This window comes from Sceloporus occidentalis, unplaced genomic scaffold, assembly GCF_023333645.1.
Source record: "Sceloporus occidentalis isolate IW3139 unplaced genomic scaffold, rSceOcc1.0.p SCAF_2, whole genome shotgun sequence".
In the NCBI taxonomy this organism is placed as follows: Eukaryota; Metazoa; Chordata; class Lepidosauria; order Squamata; family Phrynosomatidae; genus Sceloporus; species Sceloporus occidentalis.
In genome coordinates, this window is record NW_028316982.1 from 205,792,322 (window position 1) to 205,809,978 (window position 17,657).

General features: G+C 41.1%; 2 protein-coding genes and 1 pseudogene across 2 annotated transcripts; 2 read left to right on the top strand and 1 right to left on the bottom strand.

The window, feature by feature from the left end:
• The first annotated feature begins 809 nt into the window (after positions 1-809).
• On the top strand, positions 810-1,487 carry LOC149319638 (claudin-8-like). Its single transcript, XM_089508124.1, has one exon. The coding sequence runs from the start codon at positions 810-812 to the stop codon at positions 1,485-1,487; it is 678 nt and encodes a 225-aa protein (XP_089364250.1).
• A 13,057-nt stretch (positions 1,488-14,544) lies between these two features.
• Positions 14,545-15,210, top strand: LOC149319639 (claudin-8-like). The gene has a single exon (XM_089508125.1). The coding sequence runs from the start codon at positions 14,545-14,547 to the stop codon at positions 15,208-15,210; it is 666 nt and encodes a 221-aa protein (XP_089364251.1).
• A 2,159-nt stretch (positions 15,211-17,369) lies between these two features.
• LOC149319640 (U6 spliceosomal RNA) lies at positions 17,370-17,426 on the bottom strand (annotated as a pseudogene).
• Positions 17,427-17,657: the final 231 nt, after the last annotated feature.

The window sequence follows — 17,657 nt, forward strand, 5'->3', positions numbered from 1 at the left end:
TTTTTTTGTTCATGCGATAAACTCCTAAATAAAGACACCTGACTGATGAATAAAGTTACAGGTTCTTAATATGTCTCATCTCCTCTTGGTTTTCTCTTTTTCTCTTCATTTAGAGCAGTGGTTCCCAACCTTCCTAATGCTGCGACCCTTTAATAGAGTTCCTCATGTTGTGGTGACCGAAACCCATGAAATTATTTTCATTGCTACTTCATAACTGTAATTAAATAGATGTTTTCCAGTGGTCTTAGGCGATCCCCATGAAAGGGACATTCGATCCCCAAAGGGCTCTCGACCCACAGGTTGGGAACCACTGATTTAGAGGACAACTATATGTTTGTTTATGAGTTGCGTTTTCTGTGATGCCTTCTATATTACAGCCACCCTGCTCCTATTTCAGAAAGCTAACATAATAATCTAGCATTTCACCAAGCAAAGACAGCTAAAGGACAAGTAATTTTCCTCACGGGCACAGGTGTGTCCTGGGAAGATTTTTGTTGCTGCAAACCCTGTTATGTCAAAAATTTCATTGGTTTTGAAAGCTGTTAAACCTGATAGATAACTTTATCCTTTTCAATCAATGGGGGCAGTGGGACGCTCAAGACAGTGAAAGAATAGCCAAGAGCTAGCCAGTGTGTATCTGATTCAAACTGGTTTGAATTAGCAGAGTTTGTAGACGTAGCTGACTGTGAGATGGTTAGGAAAGACTTCTCTTCTGTAGATAAGCTAAGTCCACCAAAGCAAAACAAAACCCACCTAAACACCTCGGTTTGAAGAGCTCTTTTTCAGAGTGGTTTGGCTGAAAGGACGAGATGGCTGCTGCTGCTCTACAGATTGCTGGACTGCTCCTTGGAGGCATTGGCTCAATTGGGACTTTTGCCATCACTGGGATGCCTCAGTGGCGTGTGACTGCTTTCATTGAAAATAATGTTGTGGTTTTTGAAACCATCTGGGAAGGCCTCTGGATGAACTGCATAAGGCAAGCTTCCATCAGGATGCAGTGCAAGGTCTACGACTCCCTCTTGGCTCTGACCCCTGACCTTCAAGCTTCCAGAGGTCTGATGTGTGCAGCCTCAGCTCTAGCATTTCTTGCTTTTGCAGTAGCCGTTCTTGGCATGAAGTGCACACAGTGCACAGGAAATGATGACCGTGTAAAGGGCTATATTTTGCTGGCTGGTGGCATTGCATTCATCCTGTCGGGCATCATTGTGCTTATCCCAGTATGCTTTGTTGCCCATAACATAATCCGAGATTTCTACAATCCACTTGTCACGGTGGCTGAGAAACGAGAGCTTGGGGAAGCCCTTTACATAGGCTGGGTGTCGGCCTTCTGTCTCGTTGCTGGAGGGGCCATACTTTGCTGTTTCTGCCATTGCGGTGAAAAAACCAGAAGCTATCGATACTCTGTACCTTCACAGCGTACCACCTATCACAGCCATCACACCCAGAGAAGAGCTGAGAGTTCATATTCTAAAAGTCAGTATGTTTAGCTGTCTCTTCATTCCTTCCTCTTTCTGAAAAATGACTTGGTAACTTAAACATTTGACAAGAGACTTTGCTAGGACGACATGCTGGATACTCTGGAGTGAAACCCTGTGAACTCTTAAGACCAAGCAATTGCTACAATTGCAGACAGTGTTTTCAAATATTTCAGCGCAAAACGACAAATTGCAGCTTAATCCTATCTCAATATTGACATTGTTTTCTTTTAATCAGCATCTATTAAGACATACATGTGATTGTAATGATGTGAAGTAGTTTGGGAGGGAGGAAGAGGATGTTACAACTAAAATTCTAAAATTTAGGAACTCCAGTATATTCTAAATACTGCTGTAGTATATAATGTATAGCATAGGATTGTTACAAATTGTGAAAGGGGAAAAGCTAAAGAGACAACTTTTTCATAGAACATATGTAACTGTATTATACTCACAAGGTAGGTTTTATTTTTAGAAAATAAGCAAGTTCAAAATGAACAAGTAGAATTTGCACACCAGGAAAGGTACAGCATAGAACATATGGTGACAGAAACATAAGTGTCTTCCATAATGAACCTACTCTAAATCTTTAAATACTTTTTAAAAATTTGTAACATTCTTTGTCAAAGTGGTATTTAGTGTGTATTTAAGAGTGACATTTTAGATTTTTTTTTTAAAAAAACCCTCAGTATATTTTAAAATACCCATTTCACATTTCTCAAAAAATGCTTCCTTGTTGTCAAAAAATATTAACTTTCTACCAATAATGAAATGACATGCAACTTTATACCCTTTGTGTTCAGCTGAACTAAATTCTGCCATTGATTTCTTTTCCAACATACATACTTAGGTGTTTAGGATTTTTAAAACTCTTTTAATAAAAATATTTAAAACTGCATGTGTAGTGTGTTTAGTGTGACTTTCTAGTTCACTCACACGATACACTCATTCAAAGTGCAATAACTGGATTATAACAAATTGTGTGATTGCAAGAAACAGGCAGACTGGGATATCAAATGAAGCGAGGAAGCTGTGGTTTGCTGGCATGTTGCTGACTGACAGTGGAATATTTATTTATTTAATTTATATCTTGCCCTTCCTCTACAAAGATTGCCAATGTACAGGGCAGCTTGTATTTGCACTTAGTTTTTGTATTATTGTGTTTTTCTAACTGGGTGTGTCTGTGTATTTATGTGTGTGCACATGCACACAGCATTTTATCCTGGCTGACTTGACAAGCCACTGGAGAATGCAACCCATTCTTCTTATAGTGGTTACTAACACTGCTTGCAGTTTTTAAAGGTTAACTCCATATTTTATTACATTTGTCTGATATAATAGAGTACACCTAGCATCTTGTCTCTAAGGCCCGTTACAAACGGGCATAAAAGTACGGACTGGGTCCGTACTAGGGTTAGGAAGGGGTGTCACTTCTTGATGCCCCTAACCCTAGTACGGACCGAGTCCGTACAAAATGGCGGCGCCCTATGCACACGGGCGCCGCCATGACTACGTCATGACCGCGACGCCTCTAAACGGGGTGGCGCGGTTGTGATGTAGTGGGGCCGTGTGAGGACACCTAGGGCGCCCTTTCTGCAGCCCCGGAAGGAGCTCCATTTCGGAGCTCCTTCCAGCTTTGCGTCGCTGGGCGCAGCCTTTACCCGCCACAGGACACCCCTTTCCAGGCCACGGGGAAGCGGCCTTTTGCAGCTTCCCCGCAGCCTGGAAAGTGGCAGATCAGGGCCTCGGAGGCTGCCATTGTGGAAAGGGCCAGTTACAGGCTGCCCCAAATGGGCGGTCTGTAACGCGCCTAACATACTTTTGTTATTCAGCCAGGCATCCCTGTTTCATGTCATTCTTCCACCTCTAATGCAACATATTCTTATCCTGAATTTCCACTCAACTCCACCTCTGGTTCCATGGCTTCTTCTTTTCCAGAAACATACTTTAGAAAGAATCCACTGATGATTTTCCAGCAACAATATGTTTAGCCTGTTAACTGACTCAGTATCCTCTATAGCTACACCCCTGATGTTGCACAGGGGTGATAGCCTATTCAGAGTTCTGCAGCTTTGTTTAAGAGTTTCTGTACGTGTGGACTTTTGCCATGATGGGAAGTAGATTGACTGATTGACAGCTGGGCCTTCTATTGCAGGACTGATTGTGTAACTCCACCATTTTTATTTGTTGTTTGTTTGTTTTCAATCATTTCCAGCTTATGGAGACCCTAAACTAAGCAACCCTATTATGGGGTTTTCTTGGCCAGATTTGTTCAGAGAGGCTTGCCATTGCCTTCCCCTGAAGCTGAGAGAGTGTGACTTACCCAAGGTCACCCAGTGGGTTTTGTAGCTGAGCTGAGAATTGAACTCTGGTCCCCATAGTTATGCTGGCATACTATTACACTACCCAGCTGGCAAATAGGATCTTGCTAATCACAAAACAACAGAATATATATATTAATATGGATTCACACACTTAGCTTCAGGTCTACTTTAGTTTAGAGGCCAGACCAGTCCATGGATTGATAGTTTGCTACATTAGCTGACAAGCAATTTCTTTTAGCTCAAGCTGCATATGGAAGTAAAATGTTCAAATTGATTTTCTCACTAACTACTACAGTAGTGCTACCCTCAAATCTGCTGCACAGATATATGAAATGAAAAAGTCGGGGACCCTTGCTTTGGGGAAGATAAGCTTGCTGAAAATCCATGAGCTCTTTTGGAAAAAGCTTTACAATTCACGAGATGTGAACTTGAGTGTTAGAGAGGTGGTTGAGGGAAATAGGGAAATGTTCCTTTTGTGAACAATGGTTTCTGAGAAGCAAGAAAATTATTTTAAAATGGTTGGAATATTGTTGAAGGAAATGCTGGAATAGCCTGGTATTGTTTTTCTTTTTAAAAAGACTTAGAGTATAATACTAACTGTCAAAGTTGTGCTGACAGTGCGCTAGCTGAGACTGTGCTGAATCCAAACCCCTGTTAGTTTGTTGCGGTTGTTATTATTGTTGCTGTTGCTGTGTACTTTCAAGTATTTCCAACTTATGGTGACCCTATAGTGATCCTGTCACAGGGTTTTCTTTGGCAAGATTTGTTCAGAAGGGGTTTGCCTTTGTCTTCCTCACACACTACTGATATTTATTAATAAATACATAAAACAAACTATGGTAACAGATAGATAGATAGATAGATAGATAGATAGATAGATACTGAGGATTACTGTTGTCATGGCTTAACATTATGGTTTTCTCTGTGGAATGTGGGAGCTTTCAATCTGGCATGATTTAGTTCTTCACCTGCCCTTTCCTCTTTGGATCTTCTGCGAGAAGATCTTGGGTTGCAGAGCATTTCTGCTGGTAGATTGCTCCATATGTAGATTTGATATTTCAGCTAGCAGAGGAGACGTGTACTGAATGCTAACCCCTTAGAACCAGTGCATCCTTTAGTTAGTACTGAACTTGCCTTATTTTATTTTTAGTCAAGCCTTTGCAAAATTGGTCTTGGATTTGAGAAGCAGTGGAATCTGCCATGCCCAGGCAACATCAATAGAGTTAGGTGTTGTGCAGGCCAGCATGTTTGACTGACCTGGGGGTGGAGTTGGGACTTGGTGTTGACATGACGCATGCCCCGACTCTGCCCCCAGGCTGGCATGATGCTGCGCGTCACACCACACCTTGCATGGCATTGTGGCACTCCTATGGTGCTGCGTCTAGATGATGCAGTGCCAAAGAAGCACCATAAAGCCATGGCACTGGTGGCTACAGCACCCTTTCCAGGGCGCAAAAAGGCCAAATCAGGCTGTGGCATGTGGTTGTGGCTGCAGACTGTCCCTGCAGCTCCTTAAGGCCCATGGGCAATTGACATAGATATATGTGCAACAACCAGCTTTCATCACTTTGTAGAAGGAGAAATGGGGGCCTCCCCTGGATTCAGGGGAAAAAAGAAATCTGTGTCTAGAGGGTAGGAGGTTGCCATGGAGGTTGTAAAAATGGGGTGCAAAGATTATATGTTGCTCATGACCCCTAATTTAAACAATCTGTATTTGAGAACCAATGTACCCCAGTTCTAGCCTATTTGAGTCTGATCTAAATGTTTGCCCACTTTACAGCATACACCTGCAGAGCTGCTTTTTCCACTGATGATCTTAGATCTGTAGTGGCTAAAATATCTTTAGAATGATATATAGGTGACCTAATTTTCTGATCCTATGTGAATGACCAGCACCTCTTTGGCACAGCTGTTGACAAGTCTATTTTAAGCAGCCTCCATCTAACAGCTGCTATGCTGCATTTATAAAGACTGCATGACAGATCCTGGGTTCAGCCCTCATGTTTGTACAAAAACAATTGGACTCATCCTATTGTTTTTGCACAAACATGAGGACTGAACCTTTCAAGGTTCCCCATCTTTAATGATAGAGGGCATTCTTACAAGCACTGAAGAAAGGCAAGGATTTGATGACACCCTGGCCTGACTCTTCCAAGCAGAGAGCCGTATTAGAAGTACAACAATGTTCTGATTGGAAGAAGAGAGGGCCTTCAGGAGGAAGGACTCAATCCACGAAATGTTCCTTCTACTTGCACAATGCAAAAGCAGTGTGCATTTTACTATAGGATCAATGCCCAAGGAGCAAAAGCCACCTACAGCAGTGTGTGTGTGTGTGTGTGTTTCTTCATTTCCACAGAACCTGGCTAAATCCCAGAATAAATGCCCACATAGCCCTGACATCTACTCTAAATTATGAGCAGCAACCAGTCTACCCTATCTAGGGATGAAGGAATAATGGAAGTTGAGCTGGCAAATGTAAGTGTGGAGATTGATTTATAACATTCTTTTATATTCTACTTCATCCTCAGCCTATATAGGGTTGCCAGAGTTAAAACTAAAGATGGTTTCTGCAGCTTTAATGGTTGTCTAGAAGTAGAAATTGCATGTCATGCAACCAGGTAACAAACAACGCCTGCTGGAATTCCCTTTTCTACACAACCATTGAAGATACAGGCACTTTCTCTCGTTTTCAGTCTGGCATCCCTAGAGCCTAGCACTGTTCAGTGGGACATAATATTACAGCAGGAGACTACAAATCCATACATATTTATGAGGGAGCCACCCCCAAGTTTAATAGGATTTACTTTTGAGTAGGCACATTTAGAATTGTCCTTGTGAAAACTTGAGAATGATAAAGCACTATTAAATGCATATATATTATAATAGTAAAAGGAATACTTAGGTTCATAAATAAAAGTTAACTAATGTGATTCTGGTTTAATCAAAGTAGAAATCTGTTGAAAATTGTATTTTCATTCAGCTGCAAAATATTGAAACTAATAATCCTGCCTTGAAAATATGGCTTGTATCATTTTATAGAGAGGTTATCTATTTCTAACAGGAGAAGAAGTAGATGGAGCCATTTTCCCCACTATAAGTTCAAAGTAATCTCTGTTTTTGTATCCTATTGCATAAATGCAGGTAATATTGTCCTATATTAACTGTAGTAGAATGTTGTGTGTGCTATGGTGAGAAACTAATAATATGTTTTTATACTTGTCTGACTGCTTTTAGCAATCAAATTGTTTCAGTATGTGTGGTTAATGTGCAATCCAGTTGTGTTAACATTGGTAGGCGTTCTAGTATTTAGCTCCGCTGAAGCTGGAAAGTACTTTTAGAATTATATATTGCTTGCATCACAACATTTGTTAACACTAGGATGGGGACACGGGGAAGTGCCATACAAACCGCTTGTCATGTGAAACAACCTACACCTATTTGCATTTTCTAATGACAACTCTACCATACATGGCATGCATGAGTTAGGCAAAAGACTATCCTGTAGTAAAGCTGGCTCAGGATATTCTGATTGTTTCAGACAGAGCAGCAATTTTCTCAGCCATCCATTGTTAGGACCATGAAAAGTTTTTGGTACCACAAAGTGACCAAATTATTTTTTGCACATGGGCCCCAAAATTAATAATTGTTAAATTCTCATTCCCAGAGGAAAATATGGTAACACCAAAATGGATACCTACTAATTTGATGTTACAGTGTATTATCTGAGATGGTTGTTTTTGTGTGCCTTCAAGTTGTTTCTGACTTATGGTGACCCTAAGATGAATCTATCACAGGGTTTTTCTTGGCACGTTTTTCTGAGAGCTGAGACAGTGTGACTTGTCCAAGGAAACCCAGTGGGTTTCCATGGTCAAGCCGGGATTCAGACTCTGCTCTCCTGTCATAGTCCAATGCTCAAACTGCTACTATGAGCTGGCTCATAATAGGGCCAGCTCTAAATTCCAATTGCATAACATCAAGTGGGAACATGCCACCTTTCAGAATTGAAACATGGGTACACTGATTCATATGAATAGAAAATGTATCCTCGATATTGTTAGTTGGCAGCTCAGTGGAGCAGTTGGTGATTCAGTGGAACTCCTGTGCCAATTAATGAAAGAGAAGAAAGAGGGCATAGGTCTGTTTGTTCTAAAGAGTTATCCTGTTTGGCCAGATTAGGGCACCCCTTAAGGGCAGTCTGTTCAGCCCCTGACTCTGCAGCAATTGAAATAAGTGGGGACAAAGGAGGAAAATAGGAGAAAGAGAGAAACTAGGACATTTTAAATGCAGTTGAGAAAGAGGAATGGCAGAGGATTAGCCAGGACCATCCCTGCCAGACTGGGACACTAGGAGGGTATATGGAACTCAATCATCCTTCGCAGAGTGGCTAAATATTCTGCTTTATAGAGAACAGGAAAGATTCTCCAGGAATGCATGTTGTGTTCTGTGCCTACTGAGAAACAAGAAATTTCTGTGCCACTTTTTTCATGGCAATGTTACTGTAGTGTCACATATTTTCTTATCTTGTGATTGCTGTCTTTAATAGCATTCAAAAGATCTTGAACTTCTTCATAGACCTGTGAGGTTTAGAATCCATAATGGGGTGTGTGTTTGTGTATACAAACACACATACTTATTTAGGCTGACTTTATATTTATATACAGAATGAGTATTTCTTATCTGAAATGCTTGGGACCAGAAATGTTCTATATTTTAGATTTTTTTCAGATTTTGGAATACTCATAGTTGCATATACATGATGAGGCTGGAGGATCTGTGAAATAGTGGTAATCCAAGCATAGTTTTTGGCATAAATCCACACTTTCTGCCATTTCACAAAGCTTGTGTCTGTCCCCAGCTGAGCAAGTGCAGTACCTAGCTTAAAAAGTGTTGGATTTTGGAGTTTTTTGGATTTCAGAATTCCAGGGAGATTATCGCACTTCATTATTTGCCTGATCTGGGCATGGGCTGGGAATGGGCTTGAACTGGTGAAAACAGGTGTTATTGTACAGCAAAAGGCCACCAATGCCACCAGGAGACTACAAGCCATCTCCCAGCCATGCTTATCCCACCAGTTTTGCAAGGATGGAAACTCCTGTACTTCAAAATCAGCGGGCTGTGTGTGGCTGGGGGATGGCTTGTAGTCTCCCAGTGGCATCGGTGCTGTTTTGCTGTGTGATAAACCCGTTTTCACTCATTCAAGCCCATTCCCAGCTTGTGCCCAGATCAGGAAAAAAATTAAGTGCAATAATTTCCCAGATAAGGAATACTCAACCTGTACTACTTTGACTGAGATCCTGCATTGCATTGATGGATTATAAAGTTCCACGAGATGTAGCTACATGAATTTCCCCCCCTCTATACTCACTCAACCTACCTGTTTTTTTGGCTGGGCAACTGTCCCCACTGTCATTCAGTGGCATCCCAGCTGTCTCTGTTCCTACAATTATTAGCAGAAAAAAAAAAAAAACCCGGAAGAACTGTGGGAAGTCCAAGAGGATGCCTTTTCATCCTGCAGGCAGCTCCAGGAATGAAGCTGGCTGGCTGACATTTGTCTTCCTTCTGTTCTCCTCTGGCCATTGTGTGGTCAGGTAGATGGAGCAGAGGAGCTGTAGCAGGTAGAGGTGCTGAATGCCTGCATCTTTCACAACTACAAAAACTACATAGGCAGTCTAAAATGTTCAGTTACACCTGTGTATGTCACTGTCCAGATGCCAGCTATTGTCTTGTTGATAAATGGTCTCTAGTTAGGTGTTTTATTCTAAGGTTTGAGTCTAACATTTAAATTATATCCCTGATGTTATCTTAAAGGAAATCCATACTGTATTTGGCTACATAGATTAAATCAGTTGGATCTTGGAAGCTTAAAGGACAATGTTTGTTGCTGTTGTTGTCGCTTTTATTAAGATTACAAATGCATGATAGAATAAAACCTGGCTGTCACCTGTGAGTTACCTTTAGCAACAGGATATTCTGCTGTGATGTCACACAGAATGCAATGTTAATGAACATTTTTAATGGATGAAGGGAACTAAAAAAATAATGCAGATTCTGTGAGGGAGGATGTTTTGAGAAGAGATATTTATGATGCAATTGCATTGCTCCATTAATGGAATTTTAAAGGGATGTGTGACATCTTCCATTGGTAACCTTCATGTATTTTCCATCTGCTCCATTTTGTTGTTGTCGCTGTTGTCCCAGAAAACATCTGTTAAGAAGACAGTGATCTGCATGTGTTTTGATTAGTAGTGCTAGGAGCTATATGTCTGAAGTTCTGAAAAAGTCACCAGAAAAGCCTCATGTGAATCTAAAGGCTTTGCCACACCAGCCCCTTCTCACAGCAGTCATGCAAGTAAAATAAAATGGGAACATACCACTTTCTAGGTAGCCATCATCGTACTTCTCTCATTTGTGCAATTGGGCCTGTTGCCCCCATTGCACTCTTTTCCTGATCTCTCCCATAATCCTGCCTTATGCTGTATTCAGCATACCTTTAGGCGTTTTTTGTGTCCTCTCCCCCCATTTTTCTATGTAATTCTGGAGCTCTGCTGCCCAATTGATGTCTTAAAGAGTATAGAAGGAAAGAACGGTTTCAAAACCGTCCCCAGAAATGGCCTCCCTGGAACACATTGGGAACACATTTGGAACGCCCGGCAGCGATGGTGGCGTTCCGCCGTGCGGTAAACTAGCGTTCTGGTTCTCATCACGCTCCAGGCTCGCGCCCGTGAGAACGCATTGGGGAACGCTTTTACCCTAGTGTGGTAATCTCTCTAGTCTCTGGAGCAGCAGAAAACAAGCTTGCTCCATCCTCCCTGTGACACCCCTTCAAATACTTAAACAGGGCTATGATATTCCGTCTTAACTGTCTCTTTTCCAGGCCAAACATACCTAGCTCTCTAAGTCTTTCCTCATAAAGCATGGTTTCCAGGCCCTTCACCATTTTGGTGGCCCTCCTTTGGACCCTCTCCAATTTTTAAATCACATACAGTGATTATATTTGTGAAAAGGCCTAGGAACTGTAGGTTTATTTTGGCCTATTTTGGGAGCAATGTGGGCTATAAATACAATAAATAAATAAATAAATAAATAAATAAATAAATAAATCCCCAAGGTTAGAACAGTATCAAATATCAATATTATCTGTTCTTGGATGGCAGAGGATTGGAATGGATGTCCTTTGTGGTCTCTTCCAACTCTACGATTCTATGATTCTATGATCCACATAATTAAATTTACTTTTAAATTGATTTGAAATTTTACAGCACTGTAAATGTCATAAAATAAAATAAAACCAGTTTCCAAAAGCTTATTGGAAAAAAAAAGTCTTAGCCTGTCACTGGAAGGAAAACAAAGAAGGGCACATCCTACTTTCCCTAGGGAGCACATTCCAAAGTGTGGCAGGAGCTTCAGAGAAGGCCTTCTGTGTTCCCACCAGCTATGCTTGTGAAGACAAAGAGCCTCTTCTGCAGATCTTAGATCTTGGGTAGGCTCATATGGAAAGATACCCTTCAAATACCCTGTGCCTGAGCTGTATAAGTTAAAACCAGCACTCTGAGTTGTGCCTGGAAGCAGACTGGCATCCAGTGGAGCTGTTGCAACAAGGGAGTTGTGTGCTCCCTGTAATCAGCATCCATTAGTAATCTGGCTGCAGCTCTTTAGTCTCCTAAACACTCTTCAAAGGTAGACCCACATAGAACTCATCACAGTAATCCAATCAGGATATAACCAAGGCATGTGGCACCACAAGCTTTAACTGTGCAAATGCACACCTGGCCACCACAGAAACCTGACTATTCAGAATCAGAACTAAATCCAGGAGTACACCCAAGCTATGGACCTGCATCTTAAGGTGTGTTACCCCATTCAACATAGGTTAAATCTCTATTTTACCTTACAGCTGACCAGGAGCACCACCATCTTATCTGGATTAAGCTTTAACTGATTTACCCTCATCCAGTCCATCACAGATACTAGAACTAGTTTAGCAGAGTAAAGGCTTCCTTGCAATTAGGTGGAAAAGAGTAATAAAGCTAAGTGTCATCAGCATACTGGTGACATCTGACCCCAAACCTCTGGGCAGCCTCTCCCAGCTTCTTCATGCTAGCATGAGGGACCAAACAGAGCCAACATGCAAGGAGTCAACCATGAATCCCCCAGCACCACTTTCTGAGTTTGCCCCTTCAGGAAGAAATGAGCAACTGCAAAACAGTGGCTCCAAGTCTGATCCCAGTAAGGCAGCCTAGAAGGATACCATGGTCGATGATCTCAAATCCAGCAGACACAACAGGGACACTTGTTCCTGGAGTAGGTCATTCATCAAAGCAACAAAAGTTGTCTCCATCCCATAATGAGGCCTGAAGCCGGACTGAAATGAATCCAGATAATCAGTCTCATCCAAAAACCCCTGGAACTGGGAGGCCACCACATGCTCCAGAACTTTGCCCAAAATTGGGGTATTGGAGACAGCCAGTAATGATCCAGTAGTGTGAAGTCCAAGGAGGCCTTTTAAAAAGAAAATAAAAAACCAAGGGCCTTACAACACCTTCCTTTAGGCAGATGGGGACCATGTTTTGCACACTTTTTGCAAGGTAATACACACTTTCATTACATATAGAAAGCCCTTCTCTGGAACTCTTTGATAAGCCAGGAAGGGCAAAGATACATGTGGTGATTTTCACTTCTCCAAAGATCTTGTCCACATACTCAGGTTGCACAAGTTCAAAACTTACCCATTAACGTTGGTCATGCAGGGGCCAAGATTAAAACCACAGGATTTGTATTAATTGTAGCATCCAAGTCACAACAGATCTGAGTGAGTTTTGTTTTCAAAGTGCTTAGTAAATTGTTCACAGTGGGCTACTGAGTGGTCTAGATTCTGCACTTGTGGGCCAATGTGTAGAAAGCCCACAGTGACTCAGATCAGCTCTGCTGGATGACATTTTGTATGCAATGGATAAAATGGTGGCAAATTAAAAAGACTTTTCTGATGCTTGCATCACCACAGAGTTGGTCATCAAGTAGATTCTAGAACATGTTCAGTCAGATTTGTTTGAGTGTTTTGCCAATGTTACTGTAGTTGCCATCTCACTTGTTTAAAATAGTAAATGTCATTTTCAGTAGCAAAGGTCTTTGGGGTAGGGGGCTCCAACCATTTCCTGATTATCATCATGCTGTTGTGGGGTAGATAAAGCTGGTCCTGTCACTAAGCAGAGTGTACCAAATGTCTCAGGTAGCAGATATTGGGAGGTAATGATGGCTGACTATATAGCTGTTTCTCCCGAGCTTGCCAGATGTTCCTTTCTGATACAGACCATGGAACAGTATGTCACATGGTCTGTGCTGAGCCCCATTTAAGTGAACCTGTTGTGTCAGATAGGCTGTTGGATGTCAACATCTCAACTGTCAGTCTTGTAAGCTTTTGTATGTGGGTTCCGTCTTGTCTTTTGCCTCATGCAACAGAATTTTCTTGGCTTATCCTGAGGACGAATCTGAATGGATCCCTTCAGTTATAAAGAATATGGGAGGAGGATGCAGAGGAGGCTGGTGAAGGAACTTCCACTCTACTATAATGGGAAGAGAATGCCACTTTAATTGCTATAGTTTACTGGTGGATTTATGGGGGTTGTAGTTCAGTGAGGCCTAACACCTCTCTGGATGAGAATTCTAAGCACCCTTTCCTAAACTGCAAATCCCAGAACTCCACAGGATGCAGCCATAGCAGTTAAAAGTGGAATTATAACACTATAACTGTGTAGTGTGATATTATCATATATAGTGTGTGCAGAATCTTCATTATGTGACTGAGCTTCTCATTGCCAATGCTTCATCTAAGCCAGGGTTTAAATCCTCTTCAGTGCTTCTTCAAAGATAAGTTTTCATGCTGTACTTTATCAGCTCTTGAATTCTTTTTAGTCATAGAAGAGACACTTCAAGTTCTGTTTATCCTGATTTTCTTTATATGTGTTAAACATCCACTTACAATCAGGGCACATCTATATAGAGAGCTGATTGGGCAGAACATTAAAAAAACCCATTCGCAATATCATTTGTACTATTTTTACAATTGCACTATGTGTCTTTCTATACAATTCACATTCTCTTGTCCTGTGCAATGCTAGAAAACATCTAAACCCCTCCCTGTGTGCATCCTTAAATTTTCATCACCAGCAAACTGTAACTAGTTTAATTTAGGTGACATGCATACTTGACAAAACATCCAGCTTAGTTGACCCCTTATGATGACACTGGTACAGTATTTAGAGTTGCATGAAATGTATAAGCACTGTAATTGGCCATTCAAAATTAGAACCTAATCATTTAATTATAGCATTGTAGCAACACTAAAATTCAAAAAAGCAACAAAGTCAGATGAGAGACATGTGGACTCACCCCTACATAGCTTATGATTGGTTATAAGGCATTAGGCCTTGGCCTCTTATAGCACCTCATAACAAATATATAAAAACTCCTTTTGTCTAAGTGTGAGTGGATTTCTTCCTGTTTGTTCTTCAGCCATCTATAACACTGATGGACAATCTGAAATTTCTTTGTTGCATGAAGAAGCTATGAGAAATTTCTCCTCCATGATGGGGTATGAAGAACTCTAGAAAAGTATTCCTGATCATTTTTGACTGAGTGCATTTTTCTGAGGAAATTATGAGAAGCATATTGTCTTTTAAGAGGGATTAAGGGCATCTTTAGAAAAGTGTTTTGCTTGTTTGTTTGTATGAAACTTTCTGAGAAGCTCCATGGCTTGTTGTGTGGTGCAAACAGTGGCTCTGCTGCTTGTGAGCATTGGTATGGTTGGAACATTTACTGTCACTCTGATGCCGCAATGGAAAGTATCGGCTTTCACAGGAAACAACATTATAGTCTTTGAGACAATTTGGGAGGGCCTCTGGATGGTGTGTGTCAGCCACATCCGAAAATATCAGTGCAAATTCTATGAGTCCATGTTGGCCCTTCCAATGGCCTTAGAAGCATCCAGAGGGCTGATGTGCACAGCTTGTGTATTGTCAGTTATTGCCTTTCTAATTGCTGTCTCTGGCATGAAGTGCATGCAATGTCCTGGCAATGATGAGCAAACAAAAACCAAGATTTTGTTGACTGCTGGAATCATTTTTCTTCTAACTGGCATCATTGTGTTGATTCCTGTTTCCTTGGTTGCTGACAATATCATCAAGGATTTCTACAATCCAGTAAACCAGGTTGCCCGGAAACGTGAACTGGGAGCCGCCCTTTATTTAGGCTGGATCACCTCAGGATTTCTAATCACTGGAGGGGCCATATTTTGCCGCTTCTGCTCCTGTCCCGAGAAACCTAGAAGACACCGATATTCAGCACCCACTAGCCACAGACTAAACAAACCTGAGTGCATCAGAATGAAGCCCCTAAGTGTACATTCTTATGTTTGATAACATCAGTTGTGTGCATGGGTTGGGCAATAGTAATTGTCTTCCTGTCTGTTTGTCTATGAGACCATAATTGTTTGGATCCAGTAAACACAATTAATTTAGGTTTTCAGCTATGGACTTGCTGTTTGGACGTGCAAAAGCATGTGGGATTTAATACCACATATCCACCAATTTGCTTAGTAACCATGTCACAAGATGCTGGCCTGCCTATCAGATGTTGTCTCTGTGAGTAGCAATATATGGTGTTATGCTTCTGAAATTCTCTGGATTCGGAATGAATATGGTTCTTTAATGTAAATCACAAGGATATTTTATTTTATTTTTTAAAAGCTGGGTTTTCAATGTTATTGTAAAGTTATTCTTCTGTTGCTTCTTTAGGATCAAACACTCATTACATGTTCTTGTAATGAATTCAAAACCAGATAAATTCAAAACCTTTCAAAGCTCCTGTGCCTTTCTAGTACTCTTGTGGGGCCCTTTAGGCAATATATGCTACGTTAGGGCTAATATCTGTCTTCTCTTCAAGATCTTCTTGTATTTGTTATATTTTCTTACTCAGTGGAGCAAGCATTCAGACAAAGAGAAGTGGAAGTAGAAAAAAAGATTTATTGAGCCCCTGGTGGGTCAGGCTGCTTGGCTAATGAGAGCTATGTACAGCTGGTGGTTCACCGGTTGCTGAGGAAGGGCATAGATTGGGGGCTAGTAAAGTGAGGCCTGCAAAGCTGTTTTCATGGCTATCACCATTCCCCATTAAAGATATAAACCCTGAACTATTTCCTTCTTGTATGCAAGAATGAATAATTACAGAGTTTTCCACCCTCTGCAGGAGAAAATGAATATTCCTCTGCAATATTCCATCTATATTTGAATTACACACACACACACACACACACACACAGAGAGAGAGAGAGAGAGAGAGAGAGAGAGAGAGAGAGAGAGAGCTTTCTGTGTAGAAAACAGCTTTCCTGTGCTGGAAACTTGCAGGGAGTTTTTTGTTCAAACCCCCCCCCCCCCCCACACACACACACCTTGTGGGAATTCCTTTGCAACACTTCAGGTTCTTGAAATACTTAGAAAAATTGTGCAAAATTCTTACTGATCTATTATTCTTCCTCACAGTTTCATGACTGTCAGGAAATCTGTTGGTTTTTTTTTTTTTTTTTTTTTTGAGCTGGAAATCAATAAGTGCAAATATTTATTTCCAGGGATGTAGTTATGTGTGAAGAGCTGGGAGACTCCTCTAAAAGGCAGAACCTGAAGCAATGGATTCAAAGTGCAAGACAAGAGATTTTGCCAAACATTTAGGAAGAATTTTCTTAAGATAACAGCTCTTCAACAGCAAAATAGCCTGTAGTTAAGGCATCTGGTCACCCTGTGGTGGACTCTTTTTCATTGGAAGTTTTAAAAAAGAGATTAGATGACCACCTACAGTATGTGAGGTGATTTAGTAGTGGATTCCTGCACTGCATAGGATTGGACTCCCTGGCTTTTAGGGTCCTTCCAACTCTTTGATTCTATGAAAGTCATATTCAGCCATTACCTCACTTTCTTCACTCTGTGAACAAGAGACTATCTAAACCCATTCGGCCCAATCACTGTCAGTTTCCCGTGGAAAGTAGTCTATGAAGGGGAGCAGTCCCAGTTCATGTGGAAGCTCTCCACACAATCAAGAACACCAGAAAATCAGGGATTTTGCTTACATGGGTAGCTGCCACATGAACTGGAACCTCTTCTCTTCAGATGTGTTCTTTTCCACCTGAAGAGAACAAAGACAGAGAAGTGCACTCTCTTGCTCACGTTGAAGATGGTGAGATACCATTGCAATGCAGCTAAATTCTGCTACAGATTTCTCTTGAGCTCATATGAACAAGGCTATGCAGGGGAGAAAATTAAAATTATCAACTGTAAACTACTTTTTGTTTCATATTACAATTTGAAAGTTATGCTTTTTTATAAATTTGAAGAATAAACTGTGGGCACATCTGGATATGCTTAGCAAAACTGATCTATATATATACGATACCCTTAAAACTGAACCAAATTTCAGCCTGGCGAACATCTGGGTGGGAGCTCTATACAGGAGCTCTATCTGAGTCAATATGTGTAAGTCCAGGTGCATGAATGTGTGCAGAATATGTATTAGTTCTTCTCCACTGCTTATTCTAATCTTCTCTGTATCGTTCCAATTTTAGCATATGTGCTGCCGAAGTGAGCACCCCACTGCTTATTCTAGAACTTAGGCAAGCAATTCAGGAATGATCCAGTAATATCCATCTGTTTATTGATGACGAACCCACAAATACATTCTTTCCAGATTCAACATCTATCCAAAGATTACACAAATTTCTGGGGCTTGCCAAAGCTCATCTGGTTGTATCTGAAAGGTCTGGGATTCACCTCTAAACATTTATATAGAAGATTAGTTCATAGAAAATACAGATCTGATT